General features: G+C 45.1%; 2 protein-coding genes across 2 annotated transcripts in view; both read right to left on the bottom strand.

Moving 5' to 3' along the window:
- LOC115546047 (calcium/calmodulin-dependent protein kinase type II subunit beta-like) overlaps positions 1–3,927 on the bottom strand; it is a 53,941-nt gene extending 50,014 nt beyond the window's left edge. Inside the window, 2 exon segments of the mRNA XM_030359675.1 lie at positions 84–178; positions 3,547–3,927. Of these exon segments, the coding sequence (XP_030215535.1) occupies positions 84–178; positions 3,547–3,608 (157 nt within the window). The 5' untranslated portion in view covers positions 3,609–3,927.
- A 1,157-nt stretch (positions 3,928–5,084) lies between these two features.
- On the bottom strand, positions 5,085–14,996 carry LOC115545795 (protein transport protein Sec24C-like; the record flags this gene model as incomplete). Its single annotated transcript, XM_030359233.1, is given in 17 exon segments — positions 5,085–5,462; positions 6,444–6,533; positions 6,840–7,049; positions 7,749–7,928; positions 8,546–8,667; positions 9,271–9,409; positions 9,928–10,076; positions 10,524–10,620; positions 11,032–11,199; positions 11,397–11,428; positions 11,431–11,497; positions 12,067–12,118; positions 12,120–12,161; positions 13,021–13,221; positions 13,833–13,945; positions 14,241–14,350; positions 14,954–14,996. Coding segments are annotated over 17 exon segments (1,956 nt in total), but the record flags the coding sequence as incomplete, so codon positions are not given.
- Positions 14,997–15,000: the final 4 nt, after the last annotated feature.

Below are 15,000 nucleotides of genomic sequence, written 5' to 3'. Positions count from 1 at the left end.
ATGAATGTGGACGTTAAGTTTTGTCAGACTAATTTAAAAAAAAGTACTATATGTGGAAAAGAAAGATTGGCACTTGTTCTCACCTCTCGCAGATAACTTTTTGGTGTTGATGATTTTAGCAGCATACTCCTGTCCAGTGCACAGCTTGACACATCGGCGCACCACAGAAAATGCTCCCCTAGAAACACAGAAGAATAAAACATTAACACACATGTATAAGAGTCAAAACAATTGTTTTCTTAACAAGGTCACGCCCACCATCCCCTCTTCGTCTTCCTGTGACGCTTATGATCCTCAACGCTTCAACTTGAAGTGTGACAATTTCACCTTTAGCTTCTAGAATATTCTCTGATCTATGTGACGTATGATTGTTTAGGGTCTTTTCTAGAAGGCAGCCTTGTTGCCTCAGAACATTTTGCGTTGCAAGTGATTCAGCCAGCCTTGCACAAGAATTGGCAACGTTTATCTTTACTCACAAGATAAACGCTGCTACACTAATAGAGTGAGCTACGGAGACTCAATCGCCCCCGTCAGCGCATTCTCTAAACCCTGAAGACTCGTGGAATGTGAGGCAGTCCCAATAGGCCAAGTCTTTGTGGTTGTAGTTCACCACAACCATTCCCAAACTACAGTATTTTCAGAAGCTGAAATAAAGAATCCCTCAGATCCCCAAAGCAACTGTGTTGTTTAACCGACAAGACCATCAATCGATTCTCATTTCTCCAACAACTTTCCGATATCTGTATCAATCCTAAGGCTGGGCCGCATTGAACATTTATTAGTACGATAATTACGTGGAATTCTTCACGATGGGATATTGACAAACATCTCAATATGCTTATAAATTCTATTGAATTTGCTTCTGAAATACTATTCTAAACTGTCTAACTGGGGGTCATTCAATGTAAGTTTATGGTACGTATCGGACAAAAACCTTTTCTCATTGACGTTTCCAACCTCATATTCAATCATTTTGAGGGAATATCTTCACACAGTAATTAATTTATCGATAGGTGAATATCTTGATGGAAAAATATCTCTGAAAAACGATAAACGTTATTATAGAATTACTAACCATTGTTCCCCTGCTCTATCGGCTTATTAAAAGGTTATATTGACAACAGACAATGAAAAAAGGCAATAGGCTGGTGTTACAAATACACTTCTTTGGTTGGGCCAGGGCCATGTGTTTGAACACATTTGCCCCAACTACTTTTCAGTTTTGATTCCCCAACCATTGACAACCCAGCAAACAGACGGTACACCAACGGAATGGTGTACGCCTAACCAACATCAATTAGACCTTGCCAAGACGAATTCCTCTCAGACCAGAGGCGAGTTGGGTGATTTTGAATTGCAAGCCGGTTCCAGCAAACTATATATCACTCTGTTTAACACTTGGCTTTGAAGATCTTGGGGGCAGGCCTAGTTGCCACTGGTCTGCAGCCATAAGGAGACCACAGGGCAAAATATAGATGACCACAAAGCCCAGGGTCAAAGGTGACAGCCTGGATGACCAAACACAACCAGGGCATGTGTGGCTCTGTGCAAACACACACATCCCCCCCCCCCCCACACACACACACACACACACACTATGGAGGCGAACCTTATCAATATGGGAGCAGAACCAAATGTGGCAGCCCTTTAGTGTCACTGGTTGGCCTACTGAGAATAGCATCTCGGGATCAATGTGTTAACAAAGTGCTTGTCATTAGCGGCCTGGCCGTGCCCAGTGACCACCCCCGAGTCTCTCTCACTGGAGACGTTAAAGTGATTTACAATGGCCTCTCGCCCACTTCCCTCACCCCAGATTGAATGCTTTGGGGGGGGGGGGGGGGGGCAGACACACACACACTCACACACACACACACACACACACACACACACTAGAGCTACTTGCATAAGGACACTCACCGTTTAGAGGATACAGATTGAGTGTCAGCTGCTCGAGGCGATTCGAAAAATAATACTTGAACTTCTTGCGCACACTCAGCAGTCACAAACATTCGCCCGCGGATACTTCAACAATACCACAGACCTAACTGACATGCTCTTGCACACGTGCACAGCCCTGAATGACACCACCTCACGCCACAGCTGCTTCTGGAAAGTTCACACTCGGGTGGAGGTGGTTGAGAAGATAAGCTACACGATCTAATATTGAGAAAAATAAAGATACCTTCATTCACACTGAATAGAAATGTATGTTCATAGCACATGAATGGAGGTGGATGTTTGTACCTGAGTTCTGTATTTGTGTTTGGATAGATAGACAGGTATTCCTTCAAAATGAGGTGAGGTATTTTTGCTTTAAGCATCGTCACCCACTAAGTTCTGTGGTCACTCAATGTTAAGTTTTGGATGCTATGTGACCACGCAGACTTCCTGAGGCATTTGACCCACAAAGCGTCAAACGTAACACCAAAAGTCTATATTAATGCTTCCTGACTGCTATCCACATTTGAATGGACACACACTAGGAGTCTAAACAAGTAATTGATGGGTTTAATACGGAATAGTTTGTATCCCCAAATTGGAAACCCAGAGCGTTTCAGTAATCCGAAACAAAACGAAATCACAAATCAATTGGCATCCAAGCTTTATATAGAAAATAGGTCATAGCCTTAGTGAAACGAACTGATAGAGAAAGAGCAGAGCTATAAAAGAAGACGACCTTCCGTATCCCACACCTGCCTGAGAGTCTTGGCTGAGCGACTGTTCAAAAGTGCGCTCAAATCACCTGCCCAACCGAAGCACTTAGGCCAAGCGGCATATATGGGGCGCTGGCGAAAGACAAAAATATGTATTTTTGTAGTCTGTCCAGTCTAGCAAACACAGCTGCATATGGGGAGTATCAACTATTTATCATTAGTTTTCCCTGGAATAATGTAGAACACCCTGGCATGATATTGGACTTGTAATAGCATACGATTTTTTCTATTTCCATAATCATTTATAGCGCTTACATTTTTGTCTAACCAATAATTTAAAAACTCTCTCACATATGCTAAACTGGTAAGACCTGATAACAAAACATTTTACAAAAGCCATGGTTCGTAGGTTTGAGTATAACGACATTGGTCATAGTCGCAGACTGCATCATATTTGCATTATCTCTACAAATGTAACACACTGCGGGTACATTTTAATCGGAGCGTATCGAAACGACCCGTGCCTGAGCACCTCGCCTCGTGCGCTTTGCATTGGGAGCGACCTGTCAAAATGCTAAAGAAAACGTCGCCCCTTTTTTCTTACAATCTTGTAAGTAGAAAAAGGGGCGTTACTCGTGTACCCTGCTCCAACAAGACTGCCTTTCGCCAACTAAACGCCTAACACAAGTGTGTGTGTGTGTATGTGCACGTCGGGTAGATAAGAAAATAGCGTATTTTCAGAGCTCCGTTTATCCTTAAATGATTGTAATAGGGTTAGGCATAATACCTTATACTTGGGATCCACAGGATTTCAACACTACCCGGAGAATAAGTGATTCCGCAAACGTTTAACTTCAAAATGTTTCACATGATAAAGAAACTGAATACTTACTTGCCCAGCTCTTCGTATAGCTGGAATTCGTCCGTGAATCGCGTACAGGTTGTTACAGCCATGTTTCCCCGTCTCCTCCTTGTCAAGCCTGGTGCCTGGCTCCCTGGCTGTCCTCTCGAGGATTACTGATTTCTCTTAAAAGTCGGTCCGCCTGTGAGCTTCCGCCCGTTCAAAGACGGCCTGTGGAGCGTGTTTTTAATTACAACAAAAAAAGTTAATATATACTATTATACGTTAACGTGGAAGCCGAGCGCCTTGCCTGCCTGCTTGCTCTCGTCTGCTGTTTCTATCAGCTCCGTTGCTGTGTGATTCCTTCTCAGTGCGCTCGGTTTGTCTGTAGCGTGGTTTCAAGAGAAACGCCAGAGACGCGCCTCTCCGCTGCCCTCCGTTGGACAGAAAGCGAAACGGCGTGCGTGGGCAACATAATCACACCACCCCGCGGTTGTACAGTGCGTACTTCCAAATAGGGGCAAATATGAGCGGTTGTTTGTGGCTGCAAAATATGTACTGCCGCGCACTCTGGAGCGCCATTCCTACAGACACACACATGTGGCAATTGAAAATGTATTTCAACCAATATGACTATATTAGTTCGAACTATGTTCTCCCTTTTGCAAAATGGTATTCTGCCCGTACGAGTAGGAGCGTGCGGGGGCGTGGCCCAATTCTGCATCTTCATTTTCAGCAACTCTACTTGGCCATTCTGCACTTGACACAATGTAATAACACGTTTTTTGCAGCTCATGACGTGTCACTGTCTATACGCCTACTTCATTATATTCTGCTGTATTATGTGAATTCTGTAGCATAGCCCAAAGATATTTTGTGGAGTAATTAGCCTACAGATTTAATGAAAGCAATAAGCGTGTGTGTGTGTGTGTGCGTGTGTGCGCGCATCACATGAACAGTCTGAAAGGAAATACCCAACCATGCCATTTATTACAAGTCGTTTGGACGAAATAATTAGGCTCCCAGAGGACTTATTGTCTAGAGATCACAAATAGTCTTTGTATGAATCTGCTGTTGTGCTTATTGTCCCTTCAAAACATGCCTATGTGTTTCCTACCTTCTATAAGACCAATTAAGTACTCACAGAGAAGGCTCACACCACATCGGCTACTGATCCAATTAGCTCCTTTCTGTACACACTGCGGCGATTGGACAGAGCGACACCAAACAGTCAAACGAGATCAGAAAGTCTCCAAGTTATTCTGATGTTTCAAGAACACCCTGCCATCCACACAGAGAGCACAGTCCCTCTTACTCTCTAATTCCTTCTCTCACGGATGAGAGTTGCCATGACGATAGCACATACGAGCGCTGCAAACACATATTCATGATTTCGCGAGACGCGCGATAGCACATCGGTCACAGTTGCGGCTTAGAATTATCTTAAAATAAATGAATAAACAAATAAACAAATAAATAAGTAAAACACTCGGCGCAATACATCAAAAACACAAATTCATGTACATGTACAGTTTAGTCATTTGCTCACCACTTCAATAAATAAATTGGATTGTTTTCAATTTTCCCTGTGATTTCCCCGAGGCTACAATATCTTCAATTTGTGGGCCTGGTGAAAAATAGTGTATCTGAGTAGTATCTCAATTAAATAATTCAAATATATAAACACACACACATATGTGTGTGTGTCATATATAACAGTCCATGATTATGTCCCCCATCCGTGATCCTGTGTGTGTGTGTGTGTGTGTGTGTGTGTGTGTGTGTGTGTGTGTGTGTGTGTGTGTGTGTGTGTGTGTGATGGGTTTTCACTGCAGCAGCTTGACTGAGTTGATGTGAAGGTGGTAGAGGAAGTCGGCGTAGGACGCTCCCCCGTTGGGACTCTTGTCCTCCACCAGGTGGCGCTGCAGCGCCTCCTCACACCCGTCCCCCTGCTTCACCAGCCACAGCTAAGCAGCACGCACGCGCGCGCACACGCACACACACACACACACACACAAAGAGACAGACACACAGACACACAATGAGTGAGCATGAGTACTACGACGGCAAAATACTAAATACATTTAACATACAAGCAATGTAGCCTAACCCTAACCGTTTTAGTTTGAACAGCGTGCTACGGTAGCTGTCTGGAAGTGCTGATTTGTGATCACACATTGGGACCGCCGGCGCATGTCAACGGGAAGTGTGACCTGGGTGATGATTCTGACACTGTGCAAAGCCTGGTCTGACAAGAGACATGTCAATGAAGACCATGCCGGTCAGAATGATTAAACCATCATGTTCGTCATCCCTCGCTTCCCCTCCATATCCGGACCAGTTATAATTGTTAAAATGTAGACGGGTTTTTTATTCATTTTTGATTTTTAGAAGGTTTTATCCTTTTTATGTAGAGTAAGGCAGGAAGGTATGGGAGTGAGAGGAGAAGACCTGCAGCAAAGGGCCAAGGGCAGGAATCGAACTCCGGTCGCTGCGGTAAGGATTGGGCCTTAATGGTACGCGCTCTACCCGGTCAACCACTGGAGCGCCCCAAAATGTACATTGTTGTACCGATTCGGTCGAAGAGCATTTTCGAGTGAGTGTGCTTTTTTGGAGTGGGGCTTTAAACTCATTTAAACCATACCAATATCGCAAAATCGTATTTTGGAATCAATGTTAAGCCTGAAAGTACAGAGGGTGTGTGACAGTTTGTGGGGACTATAAACTAAACAGTGAATCTCCCTTCAAGGTCTCACCATGCATACCAAAGTGCTACTGCTGTAGCCTACATTCATGGAGAATGCTTGCTCATGGCAAATACTCTTGATAAATAATACTGCTAACTTTTTTGCTGCACGGTATTGGCCTTGAAAGCAGAAGAAGTATAGAACTGGCATCGACTAAAGAAAATCTGTATACGTTATATAAGCACACCCCAGTACACTGACCTTGCGGGCGTAGGGAGCCTGGGAACTGAGCGTGTCGATGAGAGAGCAGACTCTGGTGGATAAGGAGTTGTCCAGAGAACACATCTTTGTCTGAGGGTGCGCGCAAACACACACACACACACACACACACGCACAGTGAGTGTGAATTCCTTCCAGAGTTCTATAGATTATAATTGTGTTATAATCCAAGCTAAAATCAAATAAACTAGCTATCCATTAATAGGCCTAGCATCATTTTTTGCATCAGTTCAAATTTGAGATCCCAATCACAGAGGTTTTATCAGCCAATTATTATTAATTAATTAATCAATGCATCCCTTATTTTTAAGCACGCACACACACACACACACACACACACACACACACACACACACACACACACACACACACACACACCTCGCCGGAGGGCAGGGAGGAGAAGCAGCTGGCGTTGAAGAGCTGGACCAGGGTGTCCGGGCGGACGTGGCTCCCCACCCAGAGAAGGAGGGCCAGGGGCCCGCTGACCAGGTAGAGGCCCCCCTGCTCCAGGCTGTCTGCTGTGCAGCGCAGCCCGTCAGCGGGGTCCGGGGGGCCCGCCGTGTCGCTGCAGTCCTCTACACACCTGGGCTGAAGAGGCATTACAGGTGTTCAGACAGCTGAATGACTGAACCCATGGCTGAGCCAATAAGGGCTGCGCGATAACGCCGTCTCCAAACTAGTTTGATCGAGTTGAAACGATTTTTTTTATTATTATTATTTTTATGGATATTTATCTCATTCATAAAAAAAGAAGAGCGGGATACATATTTGTACATTATTTTCGATTTGTACATTGTTTTTTCGAGCATTTGTGTGTTTTTTGGGGACATTTCAAAGTTCTCAGTTACAAAGTGTTAATTGCGGAGAGAAATGCTGGATAGGCCCAATCCCATTTCTACCCCTTACCCTTACCCCTCCCCCTTGTTTTGAAGCGGTAAGGGGAAGGGGTAAGGGGAAGGCGGAAGGGGTAAGGGGAAGGGGAAGGGGTAAGGGGAAGAAATGGGATTGGGCCTTAGGCCCAATCCCATTTCTACCCCTTACCCCTTCAAAACAAGGGGGAGGGGTAAAGGGAAGGGGTAAGGGGTAGAAATGGGATTGGGCCTTAATTAAAAAGGATTTGAAAACGTGATGAATTAAGGCCCAATCCCATTTCTTCCCCTTACCCTTCCCCTTAGTTTTGAAGGGGGAAGGGGTAGAAATGGGATTGGGCCTTAATTCATCATGTTTTCAAACTCTTTTTTTATTTTTCCCCCATAATCTGGCGGCCCGTGCTGAGCCCCTCCTCACCAGCGGGAGCAGCAGAGGGTAGAAGTGGGTGGCGGTGCTGGAGGCGTCCATGCGCAGGACCTGGCACCGCAGCTGCAGCCGCTGGTGGACCGAGCTGCGCAGGGCGGGCAGCAGCACCTCGCTCTTCCTCAGGCTGTTGATGTAGACGGGCAGCGGGCGGAGTGGCGGAGGCAGCACCAGCTTGGGGGAGGGTGCACACACACCACACACACCCACACACACACACACACACACATACGCACACACACACAAACACACACAATGTCATACTTGGTCGGCTTTCTAATGGAGTTTGTTAACGGTTTGGCCTGTGTGATTAGCCGTTACAAGCCGTTTTGAAAATCTGCCTCTTCTGACATCACCAGTGGGCGTGTCCACCTAGATGTATGATGGATAGACGTGCAACGTTTGCTACAGTAGTCCACTGGGTAGGCTGGTAGACGGATCTATCCAGCACAGATCTAGGTGGACACGCCCACTGGTGATGTCAGAAGAGGCATAGTTTCAAAACGGCGGGTAACGGGTAATCACACTCACACCTGGTGGTATAACATGGGACCTTTAAGGGGTTAATTGTTGACATTGTTGAAAAAAAAACATAATTTTCTGTTAGAATCATTCTCTGTTTTGAGAAAGCTACTTTGAGAAAGCTACTTTTTTGAGAAAGCTACTACCACACACACACTACTGTGTGTCAGTGTGTGTGTGTGTGTGTGTGTGTGTGTGTGTGTGTGTGTGTGTGTGTGTGTGTGTGTGTGTGTGTGTGTGTGTGTGTGTCTCTCTCTCTCTCTCTCTACCTGTCCTGTAGAGACACAAGCAGAGCTGCAGTGTCTACGGTAACAGGCCAGGGCAGCCGTGACCTCTGCCTGCAGTTCCCCCCTCAGGTCCTGCAGAGGGCGCTCCAACACCGCACAGTAGGCTGGGCAATGACGAAACGAAAGAACCATCAAATAAAACCTCAATGCTGTTCCTCTATGTGTCACTATTGTGTTTTGGTTAGTGTCCATGAAATGATTTGGAATGACACTAATGAGCAAAACATTGAATTATAATAATTATTTAAGGATATTTTTTTGTATGAAATGTAAAAAAAGTATGATTTTATTTCCTATTCCTATCGTAGATATGCAAAATGTTCATTTAAATATTTATCCACCACAATTGGGTCAAATGCTTCATGAATTAAAGTTCTAACAAAAAATAATATTTTCAACAGTAGGTCATAGGTCATAGAAATCTCCGTTTCTAAGTCAATCTGTATCGATGAAATGTTTCTCAAACATCCCGAAGATATACCCAGATTATCAATCCCTGCTTTTCACATCATCCTGCATATATGTCAGCCATTAGCCTAACATGCAATTCCTCCGTTGTTGTATTTTGGCTTTTATGAATTACATGTGTTCATGTTTTTATGTATGCATCATGTATGACAACTGCATCCATGCCTGTGAAGCACTTTGCGACCCTGTTTTGAGGAGCGCTTCATAAGTACGGACAACACGGGGTACAGCCAGCCTACTCTTCTTGCAGTAGAAGGACAGCAGCGTCTGCGCCTGGCAGTGGCGGAACGTGTCCAGCAGGTGGCGAGAGCAGCGCAGCACCAGCGTGTGAACCCTGCTGCGTCTCTGTCCCGCAGCGTCGCTGTAGGTGGCCGTTACCTAGGAGACGGGGTTGGAGAAGAGAACATCCTGGAAATAGCTCTGCAATCTATTTAGCCTAGTATTTAGGCTAATGTGAACCCTGAAGTGGTGCACGTGTGCCAACGCTGCTCGGATGATTTGCACGCGTGCATTCTGTTCACACGGTCAGCCCTGAATGGCCCTCACTCTGTTATGTGAACAAAAATGCATTGGGCGCATGGATCAAATAATCCACTATAATCTCAGGTCAAGTGTGTGGGTCGGATAGACGACACACACGTCAATCCTAATACAGCAAAAGCCTGAATTAAATTAGGTGTTGGTAAGTATTCTTGGATAAGCGTACAGGTAAAGGAGTTGATGTTGAATTGGACTGGCGGAAAACAAAATGTGCTAGCATTGATTTATATTAAAGCCAGATGTGTGTGGGTGTGTATGTGTGTGCGTGTGTGTGTGGATGCGTGCGTGTGTGTTTCTGTGAGACATTGGGTTTTATTATAATATATATATTTTTTAATTAACTGTGTTGCGCCCACCTGTATGGCCACGCCCCTCTTCTCATCCAGATCCCTCAGGTATGCAAGTTCTACAGCTAGTGTTGTCCTCCAATCAAGGGTTGCCAGGGCAACCTGGCTGGGCTTGTCCCCGGGGTTGAAGAGCCCGTAACAGCCAGAGACACGCAACTCTGAAGACACAGCACATGATGTCATCAGCGGAATCAATACTGGTTGTATTTATGTCTCAGGCACATTCACAGTGAGACACACACACACAGTGTGTGTGTGTTGTGTGTGTGTGGGTGTGTGTGTGTGTGTGTGTGTGTGTGTGTGTGTGTGTGTGTGTGTGTGTGTGTGTGTGTGTGTGTGTGTGTGTGTGTGTGTGTGTGTGAATACACCTAATATACAACATCTAAACTGCTGGCATGTTTGACAGTTTGTTTGAAAGTAATTATGACAAATTAAAATATGTAAAATAATAATATGTAGGATTATTTTGCATTGCAAACCAAATGTTTGTTTTTAATTTAATGTGTCACATTCAAGGATATTAATTTACAGAATACCAAAATCATAATCTGTCAACACGTGCTGACAGAACAGATTCAAATATAGAAAGGCAGGCAGACAGTCACCTTTGCTGACATGAATCCTGAGCTGAGCCTTGTAGACTGTCTGAGCCTCCATGGTGCTCCTCAGGTCTGTGCTGAAACACTGCCTCTCCAGCTCCCCCTGTGGGTCAGCAGCCCACATCACAACACCTCACCTCACCCTCTGAGCCACACTGACCGCCAGTTAACACTATAATCCCATCCCAACCTAGCCTATCCTAGGTAAAGCCAGGCTACGACGTAGCCAAACATGCAGCCCGCTGTGGGGCAGAAGAGTTGTGGGTCTCTTGGATATTGAAGTTCTAGATTTTAGTTTTTTTTAAGTGGAAAAGGCAATAATCCATTATTTGCCATACTATAATGCATAGATCACATTTAATCTAGTAGACATGACTAGTAATTAGTAAATGAATAATTCATCAGAGTTGAATTTTAAATACAAGAATATAATACTTTTTTGTTAGCTGTGTTCTTGAACATACTTCAATAACCATTTTATTGCTTAGATTAATATTCATAATAATAATCATACCTGCAGGTTATTGTAAACATAAAGAACTCCTCCTGTTAGATAGGGGATGTTTCCGGGCCAAGCCCCTCCCACATCCTGTTGGGAGAGCATGAATAGGTGCACACCACAGCCCTGATTGGTGCATTCCCTGGCCATTGAAACAGCAGGATCTGATGGCTGAAAGATAGACTACAACACAAAACGCAGAAGGGGAATTAGGTGAGTGAGTGAGTGAGTGAGTGAGTGAGTGAGTGAGTGAGTGAGTGAGTGAGTGAGTGAGTGAGTGAGTGAGTGAGTGAGTGAGTGAGTGAGTGAGTCAGTGAGTGAGTGAGTGAGTGAGTGAGTGAGTGAGTCAGTGAGTCAGTGAGTCAGTGAGTGAGTCTTACCTTTGGCTTGTTTGAACCAAAGAACCCTGAGAATTGTGTGTCTTCCCCTCCGTTAGGGCAGCCGTGTGGAAGAGTAGTAGTTTACCGGGACAACCCATGGCCTAAAAACAAAAAATTTAATTAATTAAAAATTATATAAATATTTAATATACTGTACAATTAGTATTGCCTTCTGCTTTAAGTATTGAATACTAACAGTTCTCATTACCCAATCTGTGTGTGGCTTGATCTAAGGCTAATTATACCCATTAGAATAAAAAAAAACGATCACAATAACATCAATAGTTAATAAGAAGGTATCAAAGCAAGCCACATCACTTTCAAACTACCAGGGGCATAGCAACAGTCGGCATAGCAACTGCAGTTGGGATGCAAATCGGACAACTAAGATTACGAGCGGAGTGGACGCCGGAAGCGCAGCACATGAACATCTGTCGGGTGTTTGTCATGGGGGTGGTAACGTCTGATTGACGTTGATTGACGGCACTCAGCTATGACTTCCCTGACGAGACTCAAACCCTCGGAGCTCCAGTCAGCAGCGGTCCTTCTGTCCTCCAAACCACAAGACCTCCGCCTGTCCTCAGACATCCCCCCTGAGCCGCTCGGGTGGGAACCCACTTCACACCGCCTCTTGTTTTTCCTATCCTTCCGTTGCAGTACCACCACTGACCTGTAGTATAGAGAGTCCAGCTCTGATGGGCAGCTCAACGGGAACGCCGTGGGTCCCCCCCATCCGAACTGAACAGGGGGATATGCTGCAACACACTAGTGGACAGTGGACAGCACGCGCACACACACACACACACACACACACACACACACACACAACACACACACACACACACACACACACACACACACACACACACACACACACACACACACACACACACACACACACACACACGTTATAACAAGATCGATACAAATGTAGTTCTTGGCCACTGATCTTAACATTTCTGCCAAAGGGCTTTAAGAGTGTTAGCCCTCAACGGATGATTTGAGCTGCTTCCAAACGTAAAGTACAGACACCCTGAAAGCTCGACGCTCTGCAACTTAAACCCAAGCGAATAGACCAAATGCAGAAAAAATAAGAAAACATCTTCAATAATCTGACAATGCACGCCAAGTAGTTAGAAAATACGATGCAAAAGAATTCTGGGGAATAGGACTTCAGCACAATGTTTCTGTAATGGGTTGTGTCTCTGTGGTGTTTTGTAAATGCTGCATATGTGTCTGAATGTCCTTGTTTTTTTTCTATCTGAATGTGTTCTACTCAGTTGTAGTGCATTGAGCTCTCAGGGCCACCATACTTTAGAACATTATTTGAAAACAACCAGTTCTTCAGAATATGCCGAGGTCCTCTTCCCCAGAATGAATATGCCATACCATGGCTGCTGAGAGAGTGGTCTGCAGGACTATCAGGTCTCAGGTATTAGAGAAATAAGTGTTTATTTATTATGCTGAATCTTGGATCATTTAGAAACTGTTAAAAAGAAAGGATAAATTAAACCAAATTTCAACCCAAAAAAACGAAATAAAGCGAATAAAATCAAGATGATCGGAAGTGCTCACTGGACTTCAGTCCGACGTCGCCCCGTGTGTGTGGGGGGGGGGGGGGTACCTGTCAATGCTGTCCATGCAGTCTCTGAGCGACACCAGGAGCCCGTCCCTCACAGGGAGCTGTAGGTCGTCCGTCTCCGTGACAACCAGCATGTGTGGGCGGGACAAAGTGGGGCTGAGGTCGTACAGGTGGATCCTGCTGTCGTAGGTCATCAGGCCCACCCTGAGGTCTGCTGGGGGGGTTTCAGTGGTGCCATGCTCCCTGAAATACAACAACAACAATGAGGACTGCTAGGAGTCAGAAAAGGTATTCATTCCCCTGCGAACTCTGAAACCCCTCGAACACCAAAAGTGCCCTTGTCTCACGATACACAGTCACACGTCAGTAGGGGCCGATGACACGTGTCCCCAAGAGATTCTGAGTGAATCCGGTTCATTGGTGAAGATGAATTGTCGCTGAATGTATTTCTGACCAGCAATCCCACATTTGAACTGCATTTGCTACCTGTATTAGAATGGACTAGATGTTGTTTGATGACTATCAACAACCCTCACTCTATATTCTTCTTTAAAAGGTAATTCTTTGCTGAGGCCATATCAAATAATAAAAGTTTCTATATTTATACTTTTCTTATTGTGTGTATATAGACATTGTGTATATTTTTGGTTTGTTTGTTTTAACAATACTTTATTTTGCGACCTAATCCTAACCCTTCCCTTCAGGGATTAATAAAGTGCACTAATTTTTTTCTATCCATAAAAAGATAACACCTCCAAGAGTTGATGTCAATGGTGTCATGAGGGCATGAGGGCACATGAGGGCGCTAAAGCCCTGGTGTGTGAGTGAGCGATGGAGAGGAGGGCATACGTTACCTGTGTAGAGAGTGGAGCACGGTGCGTATCTGTTGTGTTACATAGTCCAGGTGTCCACCTCTGAGCGCTGGGGGGGAAACGTCCAGAGCCAGCAGGAGAACAGCTGCCTCCTCCTGGAGGAAACAAAGCACAGAGTTGATATGGACAGACACGCAAACCCACCAACACTTATGGGCAAACAGGCACCAACACAAAATATATCTTAGGTGTATGTGCACAGTATAACCAAACCTACTGAAATTAACAGAGGCATACACACATTATGAACACACACACACAATAGTACACACTCGCGCGCGCGCGCGCGCGCGCACGCACGCACGCACGCACACGCACACACACACACACACACACACACACACACACACACACACACACACACGTCCTTAACGGGAGATAAAAGTGGACCTTGTTGGGGTGGAGTATCTCATAGGACCCCATGCGGAGCTCCGGCCTCTGGTCGCGGTCCACACGGACGCCTTCCACTCCTGCAGTGTGCTGGTAGTGCTGCCAGGGCACTGGGAGGCCAAGAGGAACAGAGGTGGATAGATGAACAGCCCGCTAAGAGGGAGACTAGACGTGTCCACTGGGAGGCCAAGAGGAACAGAGGTGGATAGACGAACAGTCCGCTAAGAGGGAGACTAGACGTGTCCACTGGGAGGCCAAGAGGAACAGAGGTGGATAGAAGAACAGCCCGCTAAGAGGGAGACTAGACGTGTCCACTGGTCTGTTATGAAACAATCCCGGTATGTTTGTATGATTTTATGCATTTTACTACTCTTGATTCATTTATTTTATTGGTATTATTGTATCCAAAGCAACTAACTGTGATTATTCATGATATTACATTCAATGTTTTTAGCTGACGATTTCATCCAAAGCCACCTACAATAGGCGCCATCGACCATGAAGATACAACCCAGAAATTGCGAGCTACGTACAAGTACGCACAATTGATCAAACACGTCAAATGCTTCAGGTGCTACATTTTAGAAACGAGCGATGGAGGATTTCTTAATCTCTCTTTAACTCTTGAATTCTTAATCCACCCTATTGTGTATGGCAAATGGTCATTGTAACCAATGAGACTACTATGCGAAGGGTGCAGAGGGTGCGCTTACCATCGTTGAATTTCCCGCAGAACGGGCAGTAGAACCGTTGACCACAG

Source organism: Gadus morhua, chromosome 6 (genome assembly GCF_902167405.1).
Source record: "Gadus morhua chromosome 6, gadMor3.0, whole genome shotgun sequence".
In the NCBI taxonomy this organism is placed as follows: domain Eukaryota; kingdom Metazoa; phylum Chordata; class Actinopteri; order Gadiformes; family Gadidae; genus Gadus; species Gadus morhua.
This window is presented reverse-complemented; position numbering and strand designations above follow the sequence as displayed.